Here is a 27,173-nt window from a genome sequence, read left to right as displayed (position 1 = left end):
AAAATAAATACCAGACCCTCTGGAACCTTAGATGAGAACTCCCTAAACTCTAGACTTGTTGACTGTACAGACCATCACTTCAAGCACTCAGATGATCTCACTCTTAGGTGAAGTGATAGGTAGAGAGGTGGTGTCTCAGTAGTGTACCAGTGCTCCCAGTCGCTTTCACCCTAGGGACTGGACAGTAATGCAGGACTGAAAACTTAGAAATGCAGCTCAGGAATACCATGTTATCACATTAGGAAAGGGTTCTTTGCAGCTAATCACCTAAATGCACGTAATCTCCCCAACACATCCTAATTTTCTGGCATATGAATGACCAAAGCTGATAGCTCCTATGCAGTATTGTGATGTACTATACTGGCTGCTTTTCTCACCTTTTCTAATGTGCTTTTAAGACAAAATTTGAGCTTGCAGACCCCAAATGTATTTTTTCCTGAAATATGACTTTTAAGTATTTTTCCCATTTAGGTTACTGATTTTTATTCAAAGACTGTAGGCCTGGTCGCCCTCAAAAAGATTTTTTTTTGTTGGGTGTTTAGTACACAAATCTCTTTGCGGGCAGTTGACAGGTCAGGAGCTAAAATGCTTGCATTACCCGTGAGATGTCATGCACTGTCTATGCTCAGAAATGCTTGAAATTCTGCCAAAATGTTCAGCACATCTCGAGCGCCAATCCCTTGAAAAGGAATTCATATATCACAATATTAGAATGTCTACCATGATGTCATCAGAAAAATGCGCTCTCAGAAAAACCAGAGAAAAGTATTTTGCTGGCTCATTAATCTCAATGTACTGAAATGGGAAGATTATATTCTGTGACCTCTATCCCCATCCAGTGGTCTGTGTTAACTAGCTTAATGTTGTTTACATCAGGAAAGAAAAGAATAGTGACACAAAGCATCTTGTATCTGAAAATATTTCATGTTCAATCATAGTCCTCAAGCATGAAGCCGTGAATATTTGTACATGATTTGCAAATATTTTTTTTAAATGTACTTAGTGCATTCTCCCTCTTTTTTTCTTATTCTAAAGGGCAGCAACATGAACAATGTTGGTCAGTTTTCTTTCTTTTTTTATAAATATGCTAATAACCCCAAGCTAAATGTTAATGTGGGTCATTCTTTGATAAGGATAACAATTAACTGGTAAGACTGTATGGTCGTTTTCAGAGAGAAAACATTTCAAACCTAGCTTGGAATGGATCCCATTTTGAGAGGTTAATGAGAAGGTTACTGATCCTTTGTGTCTAATGTCTAATAGTCCTTTACAAAAAACAGTTTTATTTCCAACTGATGTAACCTACATTCACTGTTTTAAGGCCTATTGCTGTGCAGTCACTAAATTAGATTCTGAGGAATGAAGGAAAATATGGCTAAGTATCTAAACAGATTATATCTATTATACTGGAAAGATTTGTTCTTGTCTTTTTGTTTATTATTGACTTTATTTGATAAAGATATTTATACAGGGTACTCTCTAAGCATACATATTTCCCAGATGTTGTTTGGCCAGCTTGATGGCACTAGATGTACAGCAGCATATTGTGCTAACGGCATGAAGATTACAAATTAGGAAGTCTCGGTTCTGTGACTCTGGAGCAGGCTGAAGTGCCAAAATGTATCCCAGAGCTAAAATGGGAGGTTGCACTCTCTAAGCAGAGTGAAAAAAATAATGCTAGTACCCCTCACATGCCACGTTTTCTACCAACGAATTCTGAGTGAAGAGAAATAATGCTCTACCTTGAATGTCATCAGTGCATATTTTGTGTCTCGCAATAAATAGCTGCATGGGGTTTAAAGTCATTATTGGAACACACATCCTTTCAGGAGAAGAGGATTCGAGCTGTGTCTGTCACAGAGGAAAATGAAACTAGAAGGACAAGAGAAAATTGCTTAAAAAGTAACAAGAGTTCCAAATATTTTGTCAGTATTGCTGTCTGTCCTGAAAAGCAGAACACTGCCATCACCCCTATTCCATTTCCCGTGCTTCTTTTCAAATCCTGCAGTATCAGCATTTGGGCCACACAAAATATTCCAGTTTAGGTAGATACTATAGAACCCCCACTCTTAGGTCACTATTTCAAATCAAGCCCAAAATGGTAGTTGTTACCATTTGATAGCTACTTTGTGTCCTGTGTTGAATGAATTAGCAATCGCCTCTCCATTTCTGGTACACAATTAATCCCATCAAAACCAACCATCATAAATGATGGTAATCGGCAGCCTTCAAAAGTGAAATCTTCATTACTCTGTGGCTGCCTATGCTACAAGTATCAAACCAACACTAATCTAGCTTAAAGTGCTTACAAATATAGAAGCTTTTTTAAAAGTATGTTGCTTTTCTATGCAGACTTTGTCTTGCTTATATTGCAATAAATATCATATGAGCCATTTCATTGCAAAGAGCTCTAACTTACCCTCTGCTTTGGTGCCTGTGTGTTTGTGGTGGTGTTGTTATAAGCATTTATAATGTTACAGCACTCTGACGTATAGAGTCTGTGTTTTCATGTGCAATGAAAGATATTTTATTTAAAGATAATAGACTATGACCCCAATCCAATATCCACTGCAGTAAATGTGAATTCTCTCAAAGATTTTAATAGCCGCATGTGCACGAAATCACCAATTTTATACTTAAATTAACAGGAGAAGTGTGCTGCCCTAATGAAGAACAAAACAGGGTTTCGGTTGGAGTTGGTGACTCTTGCTGCCAGGGTACTCCTTATTCCACATCAGGGAATCAGATCTGCTGTGGTGGATCACTCCATGATGGCTTCAGTCATCAGTGCTGTGGTGGGCAATTAGTAAGCAAAGACCTGATCTGCTGCGGTGATGGAGACAAGGGAACTGCATACAGACCTCTCCCAGGTAAGCTCTGACATTACCACCAAAATGTTCTGTATAGAAAAACCAGGGCTGGGCATGGATGGCTCTTCACCTCCCCAGCCCTAGTCCAACATTGGCCACTCTGCAATGAAGCACATAGATGTACAGTAGATGTGCCCCTTTCATTAAAATGAAGATTTAACTCCCTCCCCACCCCATCCTGCTGAAGGAGCATTCAGGGATGTGGGTCATTTTATTCCACATCCCATCATCATCTCTCTCTCCTCTTTGCCTTTTGAGAAAAAGTTACATAGTCTAGTATTAAAATCTAGGGCTACATTGTGGCATAAAGCCAGGGCACAGCCCGAGCAGGCACTCCAGGAGGTTGTGTGCTTCAGGCAGGCACAACACATCCTGGAGCTTCTGAAAACCAAGAGGAGTGCACCATCTGCCCCCCTCTCTGTGTCTGGCCTCACTCCAGTCCTCTCTTCACCCCCCTTGCAGATACTTGTCCTGAGAATGGTGCTAAGTCCTCGTGCCTCTCAGCACAAGGATTTCCATTGTTCCTGGGTCTTTGGGTGTAAACCAGTAGGAAGTAGAGGGGATGAGTCTATTTGGACCCTCTCCCTCATTTGTGCACCCACACAGTGGCTGGGGAAAATAGCCCATAGCTTTTTTTAAATAATAAGATCTAGTGATGAGACCAAATCACCAAATCCCCACCCGCTGTACCCAGTCCACCTGTCACACATCAAGTTCCGTTTGATAGAGTGGATTCAGACAATGCTTCAGCAGGACCGATAGTTTAACAGTTGCACATAGAATTACAGTGACCTAAAATTAAGGTCTTAATGGGAAAAAAAGATAATAGTCACACCTACTTGTCAACTCTTGGGAATGGGCCACATCCACCATGATTGAATTGGCCTCATTAGCACTACAAAAAGTAATTTTCCCTCTGTTGATATTCACCCCTTCTTGTCAACTGTTGGGAATGGGCCACATCTACCCTAATTGAATTGGCCTTGTTAGCACTGACCCTCCCCACTCAGTAAGGCAACTCCCATCTTTTCATGTGCTGTATATTTATACCTGCCTACTTTTATTCACTCCATGCATCTGATGAGGTGGGTTATAGCCCACGAAAGCTTATGCCCAAATAAATTTGTTAGTGCCTAAGGTGCCACAAGGACTCCTCGTTGTTTTTAAGAAAATCGCTTTGCCATTGTGTTTCCCCATCAGTAAATGAGCAGGGATCCTTACCTCTTTTGTGAAGCAGATTGAGATCTACAGATTGAAGAGCTAGTTGTTATTAACAACCATAAGTAGGTATTCCGGTACAAATATCCTTCTTAACACAGTATTCAGAGAAAAAGTAAAAGCCTGTTAATCTTAGGTGTTTTCAGTCTGAAGAAAACTATTCTTTACTAATTGTCATCTAGAAGGGAAGCCCAATTTTTAAACATGGGAATTGTAAATTGTAGCACCCAGTTCCACTTTTGTGTGCCCAGATTGGCACCGAAGTGACTAAAATAGGTATTTGGCCACCTACATGTCAGTGAGAGCATTTAGCTGTGGAATGAGCACCCTAATTTTGATACCCAGATTTGAAAATCAAGCTCATAATGTCAGGTATCATTAAGTATATGTCTCCATGAACCCCTTGGACAGGGCATCCCGTGCCCTTCCCCATCAAAAACAAGTCATCCTTTCTTCACCTGAGTTCTTTCTCACTTCAACCCCCTATGATAACATTAGATGTATTCTTCACCCAAACCTATAGGATTTCCCATACCATTGTGATAATTGTTGGAAAAGGGCTAAACCAGCATCACAGCTTTCTCCAGTGATTCCCATGCCTTTGTTTCATTCCAGTGGTGAATTACACAGCTAGCATCCTCTTTGCTCCTCGTCACCCCAATCCTTCCTTGTCAGCTCCACAACATCAACGTAGAAATCACACAATATCACTCCTGTACCAGACCCTCTTGCATGGCAGCTCATTGTGCAGCTGCCACAAGACGGGGCTGACTCGTAAAACATCTCTTTATGTACTTTATTACTTAAACTCTTTTATTTGCCTGCAGGAGCCCTTTAACAAAATCACATTGAATTGACTTTCTCACACCAAATCAAATCTCCCTGGTCCCAGTTCAGTTGTCTTTGTCAATATGTATTTTATAAATGGAGTGAATTAACAGATGCTGTTGGAACAGAACTGCTGGGGTAGCGTTTATGTTTTTACTGCTCTCTCTGGGCAGATGAGTTGTCTAGAAGTGTAATACAGGTATCTTGGGATAAAAGTCATGTTCTTCATTTCACTGCATGTGTATTCTTAACCTTTTTTTCTAATATATATTTTTAAAAGCCTTTAAACATTTTTTATTTTTTATATAAGTGTTTGCCTATATTGCTCTATCATTTATGCAGTTTTTCTTGAAAATGGGTCAAGATGACATTTCTGGCTATTAAAGAATAAAATCGGTAGCTTTTTCATCACTCATAGATTTGCTGTGAGGACATATTTTGCTGTGAGCAAGCATAAGACTGGACACACACACATGTTTGAAAGACAAATTTGTTCAACGATTACTCAGTTTTTAAAAATTCTTATTTTGTTGAACTAAACATAAAATAGGCTATGTTTTCATATCATACTCAGTATACTTGGTGCTTAATTTCTTGTGGCAATTCAGCCTTGCAAAACGATCAAGAAAATGTACCAGCCAGCTTTAAAATCTACTTACCTCCCACCCCATCATGCCGATGATGGTAACGAAAAAATATTCTCACGCAGAAAAACATAACACACTTCTCTTAAGAAAATGGGACTTGCTTCTTGTATAATGGTTCCATTCTCTACTTGGCCTTACTCTAGAGCTGAAATGCTTTTGATGCTGTGCTTTGTACCTAGCCAATGAATGCTATGTTTAAAAAGGTAACTTCAAGTGAGTTTTTTTTATTGGTGAGTTTGTTTTCTGAAAAGTATGATGGAAGCAAATCAATGTTAACAAATGTTGCAAGTACTTGTGCATATATTTAACTTTACACACATTAATAATTCTATTGAAATCAAGTTATGTTTGCAGAATCTGGACCCATGTTTGTAATATACATTTGGGTAAGGTCTTGTATGCTGTCAATTTACTGTTTGCTTCTGTACAACCTTTTTTGGAGACTTTATCCTGCCATGACAAGTGGCCCTTTCAATCTCAGATTGCCGTGAACTTATTTCCCCCCTCAATTTCTCGTTTCATTTTTCCCTTTCTCATTTTGGCTCTTTTCTAGCAGGGTTGACCATAGAGACATCTACTGGCAAAGACTGGCAATGATGCCACTGCATACAATATATCCTCCCCTAGCCTCACGATTGCATACAAGCATCCGAAGTTTTCTTGGGGTGGTTCTTAAGCATTGAGTGACCAGAAACCACCTCATAATTTCTCCAATTTTCTCTGATAAATTATCCCTATGATCCCAGGCCAGGATCTCAAAATACGCTATTCTGCACAGCTGTGATTCCCAATCTGCGGTAGCTGCAATATCCACCTTCAAGCCAAGGATTTCTGGAATAGCTTTCAGTGTACACTGGCTCTGTATTTTGTTGATCCTCTGTTCTGGCTTTGAAGCGTAAGCCTTTTAATTCTCATTCTTCCTCTTGAAACCGTTGGTTTTGCAGCTATACTAAATTAGTCATTCATTACCCAGCTATGTTTGTAAATTCTTTCAGTTGTGGGGATGAACATGAAATAATTGTTGACAGAAATCACTATGAGCAAGAAATGCTTTTCCAACCCATATATTTTCTCAATGCTGTACTGCATTTTCTGCCTGTAAAACATGCATATAAAAAACATGACACACGCATTCCAGCTGATTTGCAGATAAATATTTAGTAATCAGTATTTTGGTAAAATAAGCAAACAGTGTAAAGGAAATTCTCCATCTTTAAGCAATTGTATGAAGAGGTGTTGGAAAGTAAATCAATCCATCAATATTATATGGACCTATTTTGTTTTTCTTGGGGCGTATTTAAAATTGTACATTCGCGGTGTCAAGGTTCAAGAGTCAAGTGCTACATGTGATAAATTAGGAAGGGGTCAAAGGCTATGCAATGCAGTTTCAGAAGATTGTCTATCTCTGCATTTGCAGCTCATTCATGCTGAAGTGATGCACTATGGGAATTACTACCAAACTCTGCTCTGCAACATCTGCTCTCCCTAAGTGAGTTAGTGCACGTCAGACATCTTTATGTCAGAATATTGCAGTGATGGATGCAGTCTTCAGAAAATGCTGCATAAAAATCTGGTGTGCCGTTCTGGCCATTAAGTGAAATTACTATTTAAATTAATGGCGCTGTCACAGTTTATCTGTGCAAAGAATGAACGCTGATTAGGGTATTAAGTAATTAGCAATTTATCACACTGGAACAAGGTTGATAATAATTAAAGAAGTAATGGTTTACCAAAGAAACTAGAAAGGGAGTCACTTCTTGTTATGTGAGTGAAATCTTGGCTGAAAAAATTTAATTCAGTTAAACAAAGATGAGGTTCTCAGCAAAAGAATGCAGAGTTGTTGTTTTTTCAGTATGAAAACAGTTCATTATCAAAATTTTAGTTTGCCTGTCAAGAGTCCCTCAGAGCGATCAGATGGCTGGTTATTAGTATTGAATTGGGTCAATGTCTGCATTTATTTATTTAGAGGAGAAAGAAAAATATTCAACTCTTAGTAGGCTGGTTTTCACATTTTGATTGCTATGTAAGGTCCCAATACTGCAAACAGGTAATGTATACAAATAACTTTACTACCTTAAGTACACCTATTGATTTGAATGGGATTACTCACATGGGTGCTTTCAGGATCAGTCCCTTAAAGAGCAGTGTGCATTGACTCTGGCTTGTTATAAAAGAATTGCTGCAATAAATGGCAGTAAAGGAACTCAAGGCTGCATTTAAATGTCTGATTAGGAGAATGCAGAGACCAAAGTCAAATATGAATTATTTTGACTCTAGCCTGTTTTTCATTATGGCACAATTCATGCCATCATGGTTGAGTCGGTAATGACATTTCCTAGTGTACATCCCTAATTTTAAAGGCTTCTCAGAAAAACTTTCCCTGAGATAAAATTTACACATTCCCTTTTGGGCAGAAGGGACAATATCAAAACAAATAATTTAGAAATGAGTAATTGTGCATGGAAAATATATGAACATTTGCCCTGATTTGGGGTGTTTTTTATGTTTTCATCACTCAAAAATATTTAGTTTAAAAAGAAATTTAAATAAAAATAGGGAAAGAAAATGAAATAAAATGTGATTATTATTAGAAATAAAAAACAAGAAAAGATATTAAAACTTTTAAAAAAGAGAGAATTGAATCATAGTTTTTGGTACCTTGAAGGTCTTTTCATTTAGTGTTATAAACACAGTAAAAGCTGATATAATGGGGCACAAAATATGTGTCTCAACTTTCTTTAGAAGACCTTTTTTGTTAATATCTAACCATTAGTTAACTGGCTGTCCTGATCAAAGGCCACTTGAAGGTGAATGAGCCCATATTTAGTACACCTGTGCCTAAAAGCAAAAGAATGCCATCGGGGTTACTAAATTTCCTCATTCTAAATTAGCTGATCATTGATTGTCTGTCTTTAACTTAACATGTAAGGTACCATCCATATATACAGTATTTCATAGCAGAGTTCACACACCAGCTCACGAGAAGTGAGGAGATTCTAGAGGACCCCTGTCTGTTTTCTCCATTTGTTAATTGTTTTCAGGTACATCTGGGAATAAGGACTCTCAGTTCAGTCACCTCACATTCAGACCTGAATCTCAATTTTTTTTCTCTCTGCACAATTCCAGCAAGCTGCCTCAGTGTGACATTTTTATGCTCAACTGTATACTATTCTCAGTTATTTCCCTTTCTCTCCCCCCACCCCGCCATTTTTCATATTAATATATAATGTTTTATTGTTGCAGGGATGTTCTGTTGTGGGCAGGAATATGGGAATATGTCAGACATCATATGTTGTTCAGCTTCCAGTGGGGAGTCTAAAGCACATGCTAAAAAGAATGACCCAGTGCCAGGAAAATGCTGTGAGACTGAACTTATTCCGAAGAGCGAGGAATGCTGTAATGGAGTTGGATATAATCCTTTGAAATATGTTTGCTCTGACAAGATTTCAGCTGGAATGATGATGAAGGTAATTGATAGAAAACCTCTCAGTGGCTCTGATTTGACAATGGACAGAGAAATACATTGTTCATAACTATTTTTCTAAAATAGGAATATAAAAACTCCTGTGTGCATTATTCATTTTCACATTACATCCATATTAATACCGAATGAGTTCACCATGATTGATGTTATTGCAATGAATTCTAAAGGAATTAATAATGATTAGCTGCTCCTTGTGAAGTGTTGCCCGGCACTTCAGATTAGTATAGGGGCTAAAAGTTGGCATGCCAACAGGGTTGGCATGAATAGCAAGTTTGAATTGTGTGACCATTGTTGATCCTTATTGGCACTACTTGAGTGGGAATAGAAACTAAAGTGACTAAAGATTTTATGGAAATATCCCTATACATCCCAATTTGGACAGGGTTCTTGTTCATTGTATCTGAGTAAGAATTTTTGAGTAGCAATATTTTTTTTTGCTATAGCAAATACTATGCAGATGTTGAATATGATTCTGTACCATATCAGCTAACTTTACACACAACACAATGCTGATATGTTTTTCACGGACTAAATTGGACCCTATTGAACTCAGTGGGAACTTTGGCATTGACGTCAGTGGAATCAGGCTATATTCCGTTACGATGATGTGATGATGATATTTATTTTACACTTTTCATCTCAGGATTCTCAAAACATTTAATCAAAATTAATTAATTAAGCCATGCAACACCCTTTTTTAGGCAGATAATTGTAATTCTATTTTACAGAAGCGTAAACTGAAGCTCAAAGAAATTAATTACAACATTTTCAAGAATGGTCAGTGATTTGGGGTATGGAAATCAAACACTTTGAGCCTAACTTTCAAAAGTGCTGAGCACTCACAATGCATGTGCTCAAAACTGCTAAAAATTAGGCCCTTGGTGTTCAAATAAGGGTATCCCAAAAACTAAGACACCAAGAATCACTGGCCACCTTTGAAAATTTGACCAGACTTCTGCAAGGTCACACTACAAGTCAGTGTTTAAGCTGAGAATAGGACCTAGGAGTCCTGACTCGCAGTCCCTAGCTGTAACCACTAGCTCACACTCCCTCCCCAGTGACATGACTAGAAATATGAAAAGACTTCCATCTAATGGACTGTTCAGTGAAGGTGGGGGAATGAAATTAAATGATCACTCAAAAATGGCAGCGACACTTAAATCCATTTACAACGGTTTTTAACAAGAAAATGTGTAGCAAAATAGTTGGAATAACTTCTAAAAATAACAGATGGAGAACTACTTAGAAAATGTAAAAATATATAAATCAGCTGGACCAGATGTCATGCCTCTTAGAGTTCTCACCCCTGGGGATCTGCTTCTGTGGTTGGGGTGACGGAAATAAGAAAATTAGCTATTGACCTAACTGAATTTTTAATAACTAATAATGAAAAATCATGCAAACTGGGGGAGTGCCAGAAAACTGGAGGAAAGCAAAGGGACAAAGAGTGATCCTAACAATTGATGATTCATAGGTATTACTTCAATCCCTAGCAAAATAATGGAACAGATATCCAGAGAAAACATCTAACCCAGTTCTACAAAGCACTCTGTGCAGGCAGGATTCCTACAGAGCAACAAAACCAAGATCATTGATTCTTATAGATTCATAATGCCCAGTCTTGCAACTGCAAGCAGCCTCTTACAGGAGTGCTCAGTATCTTGCAGGATTGAGACCATAGGGGCTGTTCTAAAACCCCCTGGTTTTTAAAATACACAACTTAGCTGAAGAGACAATTTCAATATTTTCTTCATACACAGTGAAAGTTTTTAAACCAAAATTTTATTTGTGAAAAACGGTCCTTTTTGGAAAGGAGAAATTTCACATTTTTTTTATATTTCACAAAATGTTGGCATCATTATCAAAACTTTTATTGAAAACATCAGAAACATTGACAAAATGGTTTCAATAACAGTTCTGATTAAAAAATATTGCAAAGTGAATAGAGGTCAATTTTGAACCCTACAAAACTGAAACAATTTAGAAATTATTAAATTTTTCATGACAGGAAGGGCTGATTAAAGCATCTGATACATCACCAGCTAAATATGCCTCTTAGTAAATATTCTGGTGAAATTGTGGACCTTTTGTCATTTATGAATTGGTAGAATTTACTTACAAAAATCACATTAAAGTAAAACCACAGGAAACTATATATTTTTAATATACGTATCTTTCTTTCACCATAATGGATGGCAATTTCTGTATAGCAAAGACAGCAATACTAATATTAAAAAGGGTTGAAATTAAGAGCCATGTCCTGGAGCTATGATTTACAGCATCTGAGGACCTGACCTGTGATATGTATCAAAGTAGTTTTGGTAAGAACTGCTAAGGTTTGAGAATAAACTTTATCTAATATTTTATAAACATCCAGCAAAAGTATTTCATAGGGTAAATTAAGGAAGCATCAGATATGATCTGTTTTCCTTTTTAATGCTCATAGTTTAGTATGCACAAATATTTAGAGCAAATATTATAGTTCATTCCTTCCTGCAGGTCTCTGTAGATTATTAGAATTATTGCTCTCATGCTTATGGCTTGGTGGAAATAATTTCCATTAAAATTCAGGAAGTAAAGGTAGGTATTAAATGTATATTTACAGTTTTATGGATTGTTCTCTATGGGCTAAATCCTGTCATGCCTCCATTTGGAGGCACACTTTGTATTGCCCGTGTGTGGGGTCCTCCTCACTCCTCGCATTTTGCGAAGATCACTTTTGTGGACATTACCTATGTGTCCTTGCACAGCTTAGCTTGCAGACTGGGAATCTGTTGACACACATCCATTGGACAATGCAAAAAATGGGAAATTTAACCTGAGGAGGAAGATCCCGTCCCTTCTGTGATCTTGTAGACTCCCCTTCTCTTGTGCAAGGCAAGCCCAGCTATATGGGCTTCCCATGAGTGAGATTTGGTGAGGTTTTAGGGCAAGGACACCGGGACAATCCCCAGTGCTTTTGGAAAGTGCCAGAACAGACAGGCCCTATGATGAAAGGCTCTCACACACACTGTAAACAGCATGGCACTCAGCGTGGCTGAATGGCTGAGTCATCTCTTTTAATTTTAACTAAATCAAGATATTTGTTCAAAAGGGCATTGAAATGGTGACATTTTCATTGTCAAATCTCTTTTTGGGAAGTAAGGAAGGTAGGACTAAGCTTCTTTATATCTGTTGATTTAAAACCGTGTACATTCCTTAGGTAAAAGAAGAATGCAAAGCTAGCACCATGTGCCCTGTATCCATGAAAGCAACAGCATATTGTGGAAGATGTGACTTTAACCCAAGTGTCCACATCTGTGCTTGGGTTAAAGGCTCTCAGAATGCTACAGAAAAGGAGGCAAATGATGGTGTGTGTCCAACTGCAGAAGAGACTGTCTACAGTGGAGGCCCCAATAGATATTCATTTACAGGTAACAGGAAATGGGTTTTTAAATCACTCTGGAATGAAGGGTTCTGCACTAGGCACCGTCAGTGTTCTGTTGTTATAGTGAGGAAGCTTGCTTTATAACGTAATCTGTCTGCCAGGACTTGGGTAGTAATTTAGGCCCGTGACACTGATGGTTAGTTATAAGGTGACTGAACACTTACAGCTCAATCCTGCTCTCACTGAAGACAATAAAAGTTTTGCCATTGCCTTCAATGAGAGCAGAACTGGTCCTTATTTAGGCCCTTACTGAGGAAAGTACTGAAGCATGTGCCTGTCTTTAAAAATATATAGATAGAGATACGTAACATTTCTTCTTGTGTATTTTAATAAAAAATTGAGATGACTAGTGTCTAATTTTCTTTGTTTAGACCTGAATCTAGAGCCCTATGTTACATATGAGTACAGGGTAGCTGCATGGAACAGCTATGGAAGAGGTTTCAGCGAAATTGGCAGGGCTAGCACTAAGCAAGACGTGCCTCAGGGTGTAAGAGCACCGAAATGGACCAAAGCAGAAAATCGTGAAGACATAATATTTCTGAATTGGAAAGAACCTCTTCAACCAAATGGTATTCTTAAAAGCACAAACTGTATGCTCTGCTATTCAGCATGACATTAGTTAAATGTACTAGATCAACTGTTCCATACACTGAAACCTGTCTTAAGTGTATTATCAAGTTAACGGTCATCAAAATGTACATACTCATGCCTATACTGAGTAAACATGGTGATATTATTTTCACACTTGTTCTTCCTCAGACCTTCACCCTGGTTTGTCTGTTTGTTATCCTCACTCATCACAAATAAAGTTAGATGATAAGATCATCAGGAAGAGACCTGGTTTATTATCTACCTGTAGGGCCCTCCCAATTTCACAGCCATGAAAAATGTGTCACAGGCCATGAAATAAGCCCTTCCCTGTGAAATGTGATCTCCCCCTTGCTGCTGGGAATGCCGCGGCTGGGGGGCTTCTAACTGCGAGTCCCCACCAGGACTTCTCCTGCACGGCCGCTCTCAGGGATCAGACCCACCTCGGAGTGCCTCCCCCTGCTGCAGGAAGCTCTGGTGATGGGCAGTAACCCTGAAAGTTCCTGCAGCTGGAGGAGGCCTGCTGCTGGAAGCGCCCCAGCTGGGGGGTTCCTAGCTGTGAGTCCCCACTGGCTGGGAAGTGACAGGACTCGTCCTTCCCCTGAAGGGCTGCTCTGGGCGGGGAGCCCTGGAGGTTCCTGCAGCTGGAGGAGGCACTTGGAGGTGAGTCTCATCTCCCCCTGCTGCTGGGGGGGCTCTTAGCTGTGAGTCCCCACTGCCATAAAAGGGACCCCCTTACAACATGGTGAAATTTCAGATGTAAACATCTGAAAACATGAAATTGACCAATTTTAAAACCCTCTGGCCGTGAAATTGATCAAAATGGACTCTGAATTTGTTAGGGCCCTATCTGTCTGTAAAGCACACAGCACTCTTTGGGGTACAGCTATAATTATAATTAATTAACAGAGCTGGTTGAAAAATTGTGAGTTTTACATAAAATCAAAAATATTTTACGAAAGATTTTTTTCAGAATTAATTTTTGATGAAAATTTTATGTTGATATTTCAAGCATTCAGAACATTTTGCCAGATCTAGAAATTAAAATGACCACTCAAGAGATTTAAGCAATCGCTTGCCTCAATAGGGGTGGGTTTTTAAAAAGACAGGGCAGAATAATAATCAATAGACTTGGAGTTCTTTGGAACAGACTCTTAAGTTAGATGGTTGCCTGATAAGGGGGGTTTCCTACCAGGTTCACTGTCATATTTTCTGTGTGAAAGATGTGAAATGCTATGATCCAGTGTTGTTCAGCTAACAAAAACAGAAAACTTTCTCTTCATGATAAGGTCTTATCATTCACTATATTGTTCTCCGAAATGGGATTGAGCGTTTTAGAGGAAGAGAACTGAGCTTCACAGACACAGGTGGTATCCAGCCATACCAAGAATATTCATATCAGCTGAGAGCCTGTACTGTTGCTGGTTGCACAGACAGTAGCAAGGTGGGTGATTTGGTCTTCATAAGAGTGGTAGTAGAATTTTAATAGCTGAGGAAGTATCATAAAAATGCCATTGGAAAGGCATTTTTTCAAATAATTTAATTAAGATTATGGATTGAATGGGAGGAAAACGTCAGTAACCAAGTGACTTTTTTGAATTCAGCTCCTTGACGTGATTGTATTAATTTCCAAATTGTTGATTTTTGGCACAAGTGGACCCAGGCACTAAACTGTACCTCAGTCTTTGTACATCTGAAATTATATGATATGGAAAGTGAGATATACAGATTTAAGATAAACAAGGAGCTTCATCCTTGGCCAAACCTAGAAGAGAGTGTTGAAGACATGCTTTATTTCCAAACAGTAAGACTAAATCCATTCATATCTTTGTTGTTTCTCACCAGGATTATTATAACCTCCTTTTCTCTGGTCTCCCCGTAGCTCATCTCTCCCATCTCTAGCCTGTACATTACGGCCAACATCCTCTTCCTCCCGTACTGCTCCAACTGCATCACTTCTCACCAGATCCCTTCACTGGCTTCCTGCTCGTGGATTAGATTCAGGCTCTTCATTCTCACCTTCAGCTCCTGCACATCCTGCATACATCACCTCTTATTTTTAACTCTCGCTCTCTCTCTTTCGATTTGTTACTGTTCCTTTTACCACTCTGTTTCACACCATCGCTCAGGCTGCCCCTCTACCATGTAACAACATCTCTTACGTTGCCCCATTACTGCATTACAACTTCCAGCTTCTTCTCTACAGAGTGCCTTCTTTCTCCCCCTGCAAATACCTTCAAAAACACATTTGTTCAATGAAATCTTCCTTGCCAATGATGTCCATGTGTCTCTTTTTTGAGTTTTGTCTGAGTTACAGTATAGGGTCTCTGGGGCAGAGATGAGGAATTGTGACTTGCTATGTTTTGTAAGTATAAAAAATCACAGCTATACTGTGTAACCAGCAAAGTCATCAGTGGGAATTGAACCTGGGACCTTCAAAATCAAGACTGAGGTTTTTTAACCCACCTAGGCAAATTGGGAATCCAAAACCCCTTGGTAGCTTTGCAAATCTCTGTCCAAAAGTACAAGGAAATAGTCCCAGAGAGAAGAGGTGGGTGAGGTACTATCTTTTATTAGACCAACTTCTGTTGGTGAGGGAGACAAGCTTTCAAGTTTACACAGAGCTCTTCAGGTCCTCTTAGCCATGACTAAGTAGCCAGCTCTTATAGTCACTGAGGCTAGCCACTAAAAGGTGACACCCTCACTTACATTAAGCCAGTGTACTGTATTACAGTACAGAAGGCATGTATATGCTTACAGCATAATAAAACTCACATATAGTGGTACTAACAAAAAGACGTGATTCTCTAAGCGCATAGGACCTGATTCTCCTCTCAAATCAGAGTAAATCAGAAATAGCACCATCAAAGTCAGTGGAGTTACACCAGTGTAAAACTGATGTAAGGGAGATGAGAATTGGCCTATATATATTCAATTTTGAGAAAGATTTTAGTGAATTCTAAATTATCCCAAGCTTCAGATTTCTATGAACTGATAAAGGTCCGATTATACTGAATGCAAAGAAGTCTAGCTCTATGTTTATTGATGTTTAAAATATATGAAATCAGGCTGTTAAAATGCAAAGACATTGGCAAACCATATGGAAGAGAGTTATCAAGAGTTCTCTAGCAAGACAGTCTGCCATCCAGATTTTGCTGTTTCACCCAATGCTATACACTACAGCTGAAATGTTGTGAACCTGTTGTGATAAATTGTAGACATAGGCTTATGTAATGCATTCAAGGTCACATTTCATTGTGTAAAAAGGAGGGGGGAATGTAACTAGTTCTTCAGGCCCATGGTAATGATATGCCAGACCAAGCAACAACATTTTAAAACAAAAGTGACATTCTCATTGATCGTGGTATCTAGTGTACTATTACAATAAATTGCTGTTTAATTCATATGTCTTCAGGTAGTTGCAGTCACTGTCCAAGGAGTCCCAGAGAGCATTCAGCCACCAGTCGTCACAGCTTTGAGCTCAACAGCATTGCATTTGAGCTGGATAGCACCCAGGAAACCAAATGGCATCATCAGAGAGTATCAGATCAGTCAAAGTGGGAAAGGGCTTATATACACAGACACCACAGGCAGAATGCAGCATACTGTATCAGGTAAGGATGGGAAGCTCTTTGAAAGACTAATGTCCTGTTCTTAGATATAAGACATTCCTCCCCTAGTGATACTATCCCTTGTCAGTAACTTTTAGGTTCCATGTTTTGCACGTAGTTCAGAAATGCTTTAGGCTGGTGTTAGAAACCTTAAGCTATTTTGGTCAGTTTTATTTTTTCTAGGCAGTGTTTGTTCTCTGTTGTTAAAATGTGAATGGATCTAATTTCCAAATGTTAAAATAAACCACGTACATTTTGATTCAGAACATATGCTTTGCGATGGGTAGACGAGTGCCAGATAAATTCCATAGGTTGATATACCCTCAATCAGATTCTGCTCCTCGTGTCAATCTAGAATAACTCCAGTGAAGTAACTGGAGTTATTCTAGATTTGCACCAGCGCTATAGGATCTGGCCCCTGATGTTTAAGATAACAAAAATTAGAAACAGTTCGGCCTCAGCTTGAGAGTAGACTGTCAGCCTGTGCTTTGTGAATCTGAGCTGTTTTGCCTATAACAGATTTTAGATTGTAAGACTTATGGGAGCAGGGATAGTATCTTCCTCTGTCTTTTTCCTCTGCAGAGCACCTTGTTGATGATCAGTTAGTAATATTATTCAGAATCCCTTATGTTAGTCTTAAGAATTTCCCACTCGTGCACATCTACGGTAGAAGAGGGCTTAATAGAAGATTTGCCATTGATGTCAAAGATGTATTGTTTCCATATACTACTCTCTTTGTAACTTCAGCGACAAAATGAAACAAAACTCAGCCTAGAAATATTTGCAGGAAGCATAAGAGGAACAAGGTAATTTTCAGGGGCATTTGCTTTCAGCCTGTGACCCCTGGTATCAGATGCTCATCCTGCATTTTTGTTTTTCTAGAGAAAATATTTAAAAGTTTTTTTTTTCTCTCCTCACTTTGGCTGTAAACCTAAAGGTCCTCATCTTACAGTCACTGCCCTTCCTGCTGAGAAAGATCACCCCAGATTCCCCTTTAACAATATCGTGCACAAATATTAAATCCACCATGTGTGTATTAAAACTCAGTCAGTATTCAATACATCCTGATGACTATCTTACTTCGTACATCAACTTGCTGAACATTTTTCAAAAGTAGTATAGATTTTAAATCACCATAAAAATAAGATCACCACATAAATTGTTGCTGCAAGTATGTAACATGAAGTTCACTTTGAAAAAAATTATCGCTTCATCAATGAAACATGGTGGGCTCAATCCTGAGCTGGGCCAAGCTCATATGTGGCCAGCTTGGGACGGGAGGAGGAAAAGGAAAGGTACCTCTCACCCTAAGAGCTGTCCCATGTTACACCACCTAGAGGTTACACCACCTATGTCAGCTGTCACCATCCATGGATGCCCCTATGCTGAGGAAATACTTGCCGACCTGTGGCAGTTTTGTGTTGCTGAAGCAGGTTCTTAGTGAGGGCCAAGGAGCTCGTCCATTGTGTTTCTCTATCTCTGTATGAATTAGTGATGGGACTTGTCACAAAATTCCAGATTTGGATTTTGGATTTCACGCAAAGACTGGGAATTTGGAATTTTGCTTCAAGCCCACCCCTAGTATATATTATATAATATATGTGACTGTATTTTGTATGGACGTGTATGAGTATGGATGCATAACACTACTTGCACAAAGAAATTTCAGTGCTCCTGTATTAATTTAGATGAAATATAAGGGCCCAAAGAATCAAAAGTGTTAACGTGACCCTGAATCTGTCCAACATTAAATGGTTTTAAACAAGGTCCAGTGTTTGGTATACAGAAACAACAGCCTGCTTAGCACCATGGCAAACACACCGTTTTAACCTTTTATTAAAGATACAGAAAAGAAGGAAAAACAGTTAAGGCATTTGAAATGTAAAGTATTAAATAAGGCTTTCATTTTAACAACATCTCTTGTTCCTTTCCCCTTTATCTGTAGAGAGTCTTTACAAAGAAAAAAACCCTTGTTTTACAGTCTCTTAGATGTCCTTTTTAGGGAAAAGAGAAAAAGTTAGTCAAAATGGGCTGGAGCTGCTGCTGCTGTTGTTGTTAAAGTCTGATTCCATTTCCTAGAAGACAAAACAAGACACAAACACATGAGAGGGGAGAGAAAAGAACAGCAAAGATAGAAAATGTAGCTTCTGTGTCTGGCATTGACTTTCACTTGCAATCTGACTGCTGGAGAAACACAGGCATGGCACATGGGCTTATGAGCCACTCCAGACCTGGCAAACTTGTACCAACATCAGTCTGTTTAGGGCCTTGCTTTTATCTGCCTATCTCTGCTCCCAGGCTTACAGTAGGGCTGCAAAATATACAGCCTTGGCTGGCTAAGCCAGATTCTTATTAAACAAAAAGCGAAAGGAGAGAGAGAGAGAGAGAAGAAATAAGGTGGGGAAGGAAAAGAATACACAAGGGGGGCAGGGGGCAGTCTTTTGCCCACACAAAGGTATTTGCACGCACACAGTCTCGCACTGCAGGTGGTATTTGGCATTCAGCTGGAGCCAGTAGAGGTGGTGATGTCATCTGGCTTCTTCTCTCTTCCCTGACCTAGTCAGGACATCTCTCAAGATCAGGAGAAAGAAAGCCCTGGATACCAGAATACAGTGGGGATAACAGATGGTGAAACTTGCTCCTTCCCCTTCTCTCTCATCTTTCTGTCAACCATAATTTCAATAGCCAGTTTTCTCCCCAACAAAGTTGTTTTGTTAGGACTGTGATGGGTGGAATAGCCAATCCCCTTGTTATTTTGGCCTCATTTCCAACACTTCAATTTTGGTTCACTGATTTTCAGTTCTACACTTTTTTCTTATTTACCAGGGATAATCTTAACACTGTCCCGGAATTATATCAATAGGCCTATTTTTTTATTTTTTTTTTTTGCTAATTCAATCTTTGTCTCACTTTTGCACCTTTTCCCATCGTTTGTTGTTCTAAGTTACTGTGACATCTTATGAACTGTCACTCACTTTTTCCAGTTGAGCTCATAATTAGGGTAAAGTTGTAGGCCCAATTATCCAACAGCACTTAAGGTTACGCATATAAAGCCATATTTATCTAGGGATCTAAGTAAACTGCATGATTTTCAACAATGCTGAGAACTTGTTACTTAAACTGAAGTAAAACGATTTCTTTTCCAGAGGCAGCTAGGAGATAGTATCCCCAGTTTCTAACCAGAGTAACATAAGATGGACAAACTCTGCCACCACTTCCGATTGTTTTTTCCCTAGCCTATCAGGATTATCTCAGCCTCAGACTAGGTCTCCGTCTGCTGTCCTGCATCAAAGCCCCAATACTGGTTAGGCACTGGGTAAGCAGGGAAACTGCACCGTCTGGATCTTGTGAAATAAAGAACTGACTGTCATCTGTGTATTGGAGGCACAGCAGCCTATACTACCTCCCTAAAACTCCTAAGAGCCTCTGTACACATCAAAAAAGGGGACAGAAACATAACCCTGTGGTCAGCAGCAGTGTTCCCTCTAATTTTTTCCACCCATGTGCAGAATGAATTTTGTTAAGTGCACCAATATGGAGGTGACGTGTGACACATCACCTTCATATTGGTGCACATAACAAAATTCATGTGGTGTGGGTGGAGTCAAGGAATTCTTGTGGGAGGGGGCTCAGGGCTGGGGCAGAGGGTTGGGGTGCAGGGTGTGAGGGCTCTAGGGTGCGGATGAAGGGTTTGGGGTGCAGGAGAGTGCTCTGGGGCTATGGCAGGGAGAGAGGACTCCCCCCAGCGCTCTCTCCCCGCAGCAACACCGGGCCTCGGGGGGAGAGGCGCTTATCCCCGCTGCTGGAGCTCTGGGGCTGGAGCTGCAGCAGAATAGGCAACCCTCCCCCGTCCCCAACAGGTCGTGGCCAGGGGAGGCGCTGCCTGGGCTGCACCTGGGGCCAAGCCTGGGCCTGATCTGGCCGCGGCTGGGTCCAGGCCACTCCAGCTGCAGCAGGTCCAGGCCACAGGGTGAGTTGGGATTGGGGGAGGGGTGTCCCTCCTGCGGCAGGTTGGGGGCTGGGCTAGACGAGGGGTGCCCCTCCCCCAGCCACGGCAGGTCCCGGGCGGATTCCCTAAGCACCTGTGCGGCGCTAAATAGGCTGCTGCGTGGCCATGCAGCTTACAGGAAACTTAGGTCAGCAGTAGCAAAGGCTTGGTTTTTGTCCACTGTCAAGAAGAGATGAGCAACCAGTGCGACCAGTGCAGTCTCCATATCAGACCCAGATCTAAAATTGAAGTGCTTGGGTATTAAGAAATCTGAGTATTCCAGGTAGTGCCAGAGTTGCTTTGCCTCAATTTTCTTTTTAACTTCCCTAATAAAGGGAGATTAGAGCTTGGGGATAATTAGAAGATTCTAAGCGTACAGAGATGGCTTCTTGAACAATTGCCTAAGAACTGCTTCTTTGAGAGAGGCTGGCGACTTGCCCTACAGAAGAAGTTGCTGATAATTTCCACAACATCTCTGGCTGAAACTCAAGGGGAAAATACCTCACATGTGCCCTCTCCTCCCACCTAAGAGATAGTTCTGCCTCCAGAGAAGTTGAAATTTTGTTCCTCGGCAAACAATACAATTTTTCATAGCACAGTTGCTCTGGAGAATAGATAAAGTTGTCTCCTCACAAACAGTGATCTCTTTTTCTTTAGTGTGGCTCTCTCAATAAGCCTCTGTCCACGTTGCCATAGTAAGCCAGCAGAGAAATGGGTGATCATTACTTCTGTCAGTAAGAATCAAGTCTTATGCTAGTTTAGAGGGGGACTTTCTTTGGTCGCTGTGTTGAATTCATGACTGTGGTTTTGCAATATGGATAATTGTTACTTTCTAAATTCATGCAATAAACTAAAACAATCAATCTTATTTCACATGTAATCCCAAATGTTTGAACTAAGGGTTGTCTCAGCCCCCGTGGATGTATGGTTTGATTTTTCTCATCTTTTTTCAAAACCTCTTGTGCTCTCAAAGCAACAGTTGAACATTAATGAAGCTGTAGCATTAGTCTTCCCTGAGACGTTGAATCTAGGGCCGTACAAATAACGGATGAGTAGGCTAGCACCTTGCCACTGCATCATTGTCTTGCTGCTTATTTTTAATTACATCAAAGCTTTGGAAACATGATCCCATAAATGCTTTGTGGGAATAGTGGTGAATGTGTTCATCATGTGAAATCCATAAATTGCTTATAATCCTCTCAAGATGTTAAAAAAAGCATTAAGTAATTGAAGACAGGAAGTCCTCAGTTAATTATTTAGAGGTGTTATCAATGCTTTAAGTAAACTGAAGCATTTTCTGCTATCTCACTGAGTTGAATGCCACTGGGACCTAGGGGCAGCAGCCATCATCTTCTCATGTTCTCTAATGCAAACAGCACATGGCAGCTTGTCAATAAAGGACCTTTTTATATCATTTATTACTGAACACTTCCACTACCCTGTACAGAACAATTTGGATGACAGTTATGGCATTGTTTCACTTTGTGTTACTACTGCTTTACAAATGGGCCTGCTAATGCGCTGCGGTAGGGGGGAAGGATTCACTAAAATAATTAGAGGCATTGCTGTAAAAGAAAGCTTAGAGTGCCCTCTTCAGCAGCAGCAAGTGTGACCATGATTCTTCTTAACTCTATTTTTATATTTGGCTAAAAATCTTGTCCAAAGTAATGGACTTCATCAAGAGTTTCTGTGAGTGATCCTATTTAAGTAAGAGCCAGAAAGTCACTGACATGCAGTTTCATAAATGAAATAAGACTCCAGCGTATTTTGTGATAGAGTGGTTTGAAATTATTCTACACACACACACACACTCTCTCTCTCTCTCTCTCTCGCTCTCTCTCGCTCTCTACTTAAGAGTAGTGGAAAGGTGTGTGACTCAGTAGCACTGCCACTGGACAACCCTATGTCCAGGCAGTGGCAACTCATTAGCAACATTTTTTTTCATAAATAAAAACTATCAGCAACTTGACATCCTCCTGAGTGAAATTCCTGTGGTGGCCCAGGACTGTCAGCACTGGAGCTAACTGCTGCAGCCAGGACCACAAGCAGAGACAAATAGTGTTGGAAATGATTGACTGATTGATAGGATAATACATTCTTTAGGAGCTGTTTGGCAACCACTTGGAAAAACAGTGGATGATACAATAGTCCGGTGACTGACCACCTTAAAGTAACAATTGCAGAATCAAATTCCAAGGGAAATGACTCCTTGAATTAGTATCCACGGGGGGAAAATGTTAAAAGCAAAGTATTGTTTGCATTTCAAAATCATCATATTACGTTTGTTGTTATTTATTATTAATCACATGCATAGATTTGTTCAGGGCTCTTCAAAACGTGCACAAGGTCCTTATAGCAAAGAATGTATAATCTATCTAAAATCAACTACATGTATGACTAGAAGTTCCAGGCACCAGAATTTTTCCAGTAAATTTAGTGAAACCATGCGCTCTCTTTTTAATGCCCATTTTTCTCTTTAAAGTGTAGCTGTAAATGAGTATTGCTTTATTATGCATGTTTCCTTTAAAAGTGAACATGACTCCCTTATGGGGAATTCAAGTAATTTGTTGCCACAGTAATCTTTCCTAGCCTGAAATGTTAAATTATTGGCTTTCCTCCATGCCTTTGCTTCTGTCTAGTCTGCAACTGTCATTTCCTCCCCTCTTACTTTTATGCTGAGTGTTCAGATGATTTTTCTTCTCTTCCAGTTCATGATTAGGTTACATTCAGGGCTGTCCCCCTGAGTCATCTCTTTATTTTCTCTTCTTCACATCCTGTTCAGTTTGTGAGCAGCTTTTGTGTCTTCCATTCATTATTTTACCTCTTTAGCTGCCTGTTGCTTATTACTGCTCTGTACGTACAAACCATTTCTTTTAACCGTGAAAATATTGCCTAACTGGTTTTGAACAAAGACTATTATCCTAATGTTTTTTCTTGTTGCGGAACTGTATTTTTTAAATAATTACAATTACATATACACACGCTCACATGAATTTTTAAAGAACAATATTAAGGTTGCAATGTCAAACACTCAAAAGTAAGAAATGCCTGAATGAAGGTTGCCTGTGTAGCCCTTGTGCATATACAATATGATACAGTCTTTAATTATATGATCACATACTATTTTTTTCCATAGGATCCCTCCTCATTCAGAATGGACAGTGCTCAATTAATGAGAAGCTAGTCAATATTTTTTATCCTCATTGCAATGTGTAGCCCCATGCCTTATTTACTTCATGCCATTCAATTCCTGCTCTGAAGGTAGAATTATTAGTTTCCTTATGATGCTCATCACTATAATATCTGAGGACTTCAGAAAAATTAATTAATTTATCTACATAACATCCCTATGAAATGCGGGGGGTGGAATTATTCCCATTTTACAAATGTGGAACTGAGGCACAAAGAGATTAAGATCAGAAGTAGCCACTAATTTTGTGTGCCGAATTTGAGATGAGAGTACTTAGCATTATATACCACTTAATATGTTATGCACAGCTCCCATTGTCTTCATTTGCAGTTGTGAGTGTTCAACTCTCTGTAAACAGGGCCGGCTCTGGCTTTTTTGCCGCCCCAGGAAAAAAAGCCCCCTCCTCCCCCCGTAGCACGGCAGGGGAGGGCGCCGGGGGGAGGGCGGAGCCCCGGGAGGAGGGCGGAGAGCCCGGCTGCGGCTCCGCTCTCCCCAGCGGCTGGGGCTCCGCTCTCCCCGGCGGCCGGAGCGCCCGGAGGCGGGCAGCAAGCCCGGCCGGGGCTCCGCTCTCCCCAGCGGCTGGAGCGCCGGGGGAGGGCAGCAAGCCCAGTCGTGGCCCCGTCGCCGGGGGAGGGCGGTGAGCCCACTGTGGCTCCGCTGTCCCCAGCGGCCGGAGCACCACGCCGCCCCCCTCCAGGTGCCTCCCTAAGCAGAAGCTTGGTGGGCTGGTGCCTGGAGCCGGCCCTGTCTGTAAATCAGACCCCAAGGTCTCTGGTTGGGCATCCAGAAAATGAGAAATACACGATTAGTGACTACCTCTGAAAAGTTTGGTTTAAATGTGTTGCCCAGCATCACACAGGAACTCTGTGGCAGATCCAGGGATAAAATCCAGTTCTCAAGGGCAACATTCAACTGTCTTAACCATGAGACCCGCCTTTTCTCCTGCAATCCCCTGACTGCTTCATTATACACTATCCAATTTCTGCAACAAATGAGGTCGAGGTCCAGTAGATAACAGCCTCCTTTACTACACATCCCTGATTCATCCCCAGAACAGGTGCACTGAATGAGCCAGATATCCTGTGGAAAAAATAGTATGTAATAAAAGACTGTATGATCGCACATAAATGCAAAGGAGCCAAATTCAGGATGCACGGGCAAACTTAATCCTGGGAGTTCCTATCTTTTGAGTGTTTGATTTTGCTTAATATTCTTTTAGCATAGCTTTTATGTATAATTGCCTATGTTTTTAAAAAAACAAACTGGAAAAAAGAAGAAAAAATTCTGTCCTATAGTGTTCTATTGACACCAACATGGGTCGTCGCCAGATTTGAAACCTTTAGATTTTTGTGCCAATGGAGTAACTTTTCCTCTACAGTTATAATTCTCAGGATGTCTAAGGTCATCATTTTAGTATTATGTTTGTGTTTGTTTTGTTTTTAGGTCTCCAGCCATACACTAACTACAGCTTCACACTTACAGCCTGCACATCTGTTGGATGTAGCTCTAGCCAGCCATTTGCAGGTCGAACCTTGCAAGCTGCTCCTCAGGGTAAGGAAAAGGCATTCACATAATATTAGAGGGAATCATTGGGGGGCAAATTTCTGTAAATGGGCAAAACTCCATTGACATTGATGGAGCTCCTGAGCAGTCATTTACAACAGGTAATTTGGCTCTTCAGTGCAATAATCGTATTATAACCCCATCTGTATGCTGAACCACAGTGTTTCAGGTTCTCTGTTTTTTGTGAGAACAACTTTCTGGCATCATCTAGAAGTAAATGATTTCCAGATGCAATTGTAATGGGCACATTTTTATAAAACAAAAATAAATATATGCTGACACACCAGGCAAAGTTAGTCCTGTGATTATCAACTTTTAAGTCTGATTCTCCATTGACCTGCATCCTGAATATTTATTTATGTCAGTGCTAATAGAGTATAGAATGTGTGTAAACTACCTTTCCGATCTGGTAGTGGTCTATGCTCACTTTGCACTGGTATAAGCGACTGCACAAAGTACAGGGAAATAGAGAATCAGGACCTTTTATATTTAATTTTATGATATGGCTGAAACAATGGTATGCTGATGTTAACAGGAGTATGGTCGAAGCCTCGTCATATCACAGTCAGCTCGACACGAGTGGAATTCTATTGGGGTGAACCAGAAAAACCCAATGGACTCGTTTCTCAATATCGATTGCTTCGTAATGGAGAAGAGATTTTCCAGGGTGGCAGCGGAAATCTGAATTTCACTGATGATGGCCTGCAGCCCAACAGTAGGTAAGGCCTAATAAAGAACTTTGGTAAGCTTCATAGAGTGCTTAAGAATTAGATTTTGCAGGAGAAGAGTAAAATTTTCAAAGGTGTCTAAGATTAACCTGAATCCAATTTTCAAAGTGCATAACCTGCTGAAGTGCTTTTGAAAATCCTGCTAAGCACCTATCTACATCTTTAGGTGCCTAAATACCTTTGAAAATCTGGCCCTGAGGGCCTAAGCCTCCTACCCCCCAGCCGTGAGCCCCCCCAAACCTGGAGCCCCTCCTGCACCCAACCCCCCTGACTCTCTCCTGCACCCCAATGCCCTGACCCAGTTCGGAGCCCCTCCCGCACCCCAAACCCCTCATCCCTAGCTCCAGCCCAGAGCCCTGTTCCCTCTGCACTCCACCCCCATGCCCCAGCCCTGAGCCCCCCAAACCCCTCATCCCCAGCCCCAAGCCCTGACTCCCTCCCATGCCCCAACCTACTGACCCAGCCCTTAGCCCCCCCAAACCCGGAACCCCTTCCTGCACCCCAAACCCCTCATCCCCACCCCCAGTCCAGAGCCCTGACCCCCTCCTGCATCCCAACTCCCTGCCCCAGCTCAGAGCCCCCCTCCACACCCTGAACCCCTCATTCCTGGCCCCACCCCACAGCCTTTACCCCCCAACCTTCTGCCCCAGCCCTGAGCCCCTCCTACACCCCAAACCCCTCATCCTCAGCTCTGTTGGGTCATGAGCATCAACAATTTTCTTCACCTGGGTCCCCAGAAAAAAAGTTTGAAAACCACTGATCTAGTCTGACCTCCTGCCCATTGCAGGCCACAGAACCTCACCCACCCACTTCTGTAACAGACCCCTAACCTCTGGCTGAATTACTGAAGTCCTCAAATCATGGTTTAAAGACTTCAAGTTACAGAGAATTCACTATTTACACCAGTTTAAACCTGCAAGTGATCCATACCCCATGCTGCAGAGGAAGGACCCCCCAGGGTCTCTGCCAATCTGACACAGCGGGAGAAGGGAGGGGGGAATTCCTTCCCAACCCCAAATATGTCAAACAGA

At 40.8% G+C, this 27,173-nt stretch overlaps 1 protein-coding gene across 1 annotated transcript in view; it reads left to right on the top strand.

Moving 5' to 3' along the window:
• USH2A (usherin) overlaps positions 1–27,173 on the top strand; it is a 565,863-nt gene that overhangs the window by 429,387 nt on the left and 109,303 nt on the right. The window contains exons 49-56 of the mRNA XM_054021626.1: positions 2,649–2,870; positions 8,807–9,030; positions 12,250–12,460; positions 12,846–13,043; positions 14,352–14,506; positions 16,478–16,676; positions 25,295–25,402; positions 25,950–26,133. Coding sequence (XP_053877601.1) covers positions 2,649–2,870; positions 8,807–9,030; positions 12,250–12,460; positions 12,846–13,043; positions 14,352–14,506; positions 16,478–16,676; positions 25,295–25,402; positions 25,950–26,133 — 1,501 coding nt within the window. The remainder of the gene's footprint in view (positions 1–2,648; positions 2,871–8,806; positions 9,031–12,249; positions 12,461–12,845; positions 13,044–14,351; positions 14,507–16,477; positions 16,677–25,294; positions 25,403–25,949; positions 26,134–27,173) is intronic.

The sequence above is a fragment of the Malaclemys terrapin genome, chromosome 3 (assembly GCF_027887155.1).
Source record: "Malaclemys terrapin pileata isolate rMalTer1 chromosome 3, rMalTer1.hap1, whole genome shotgun sequence".
Lineage (NCBI taxonomy): Eukaryota > Metazoa > Chordata > Testudines > Emydidae > Malaclemys > Malaclemys terrapin.
This window is presented reverse-complemented; position numbering and strand designations above follow the sequence as displayed.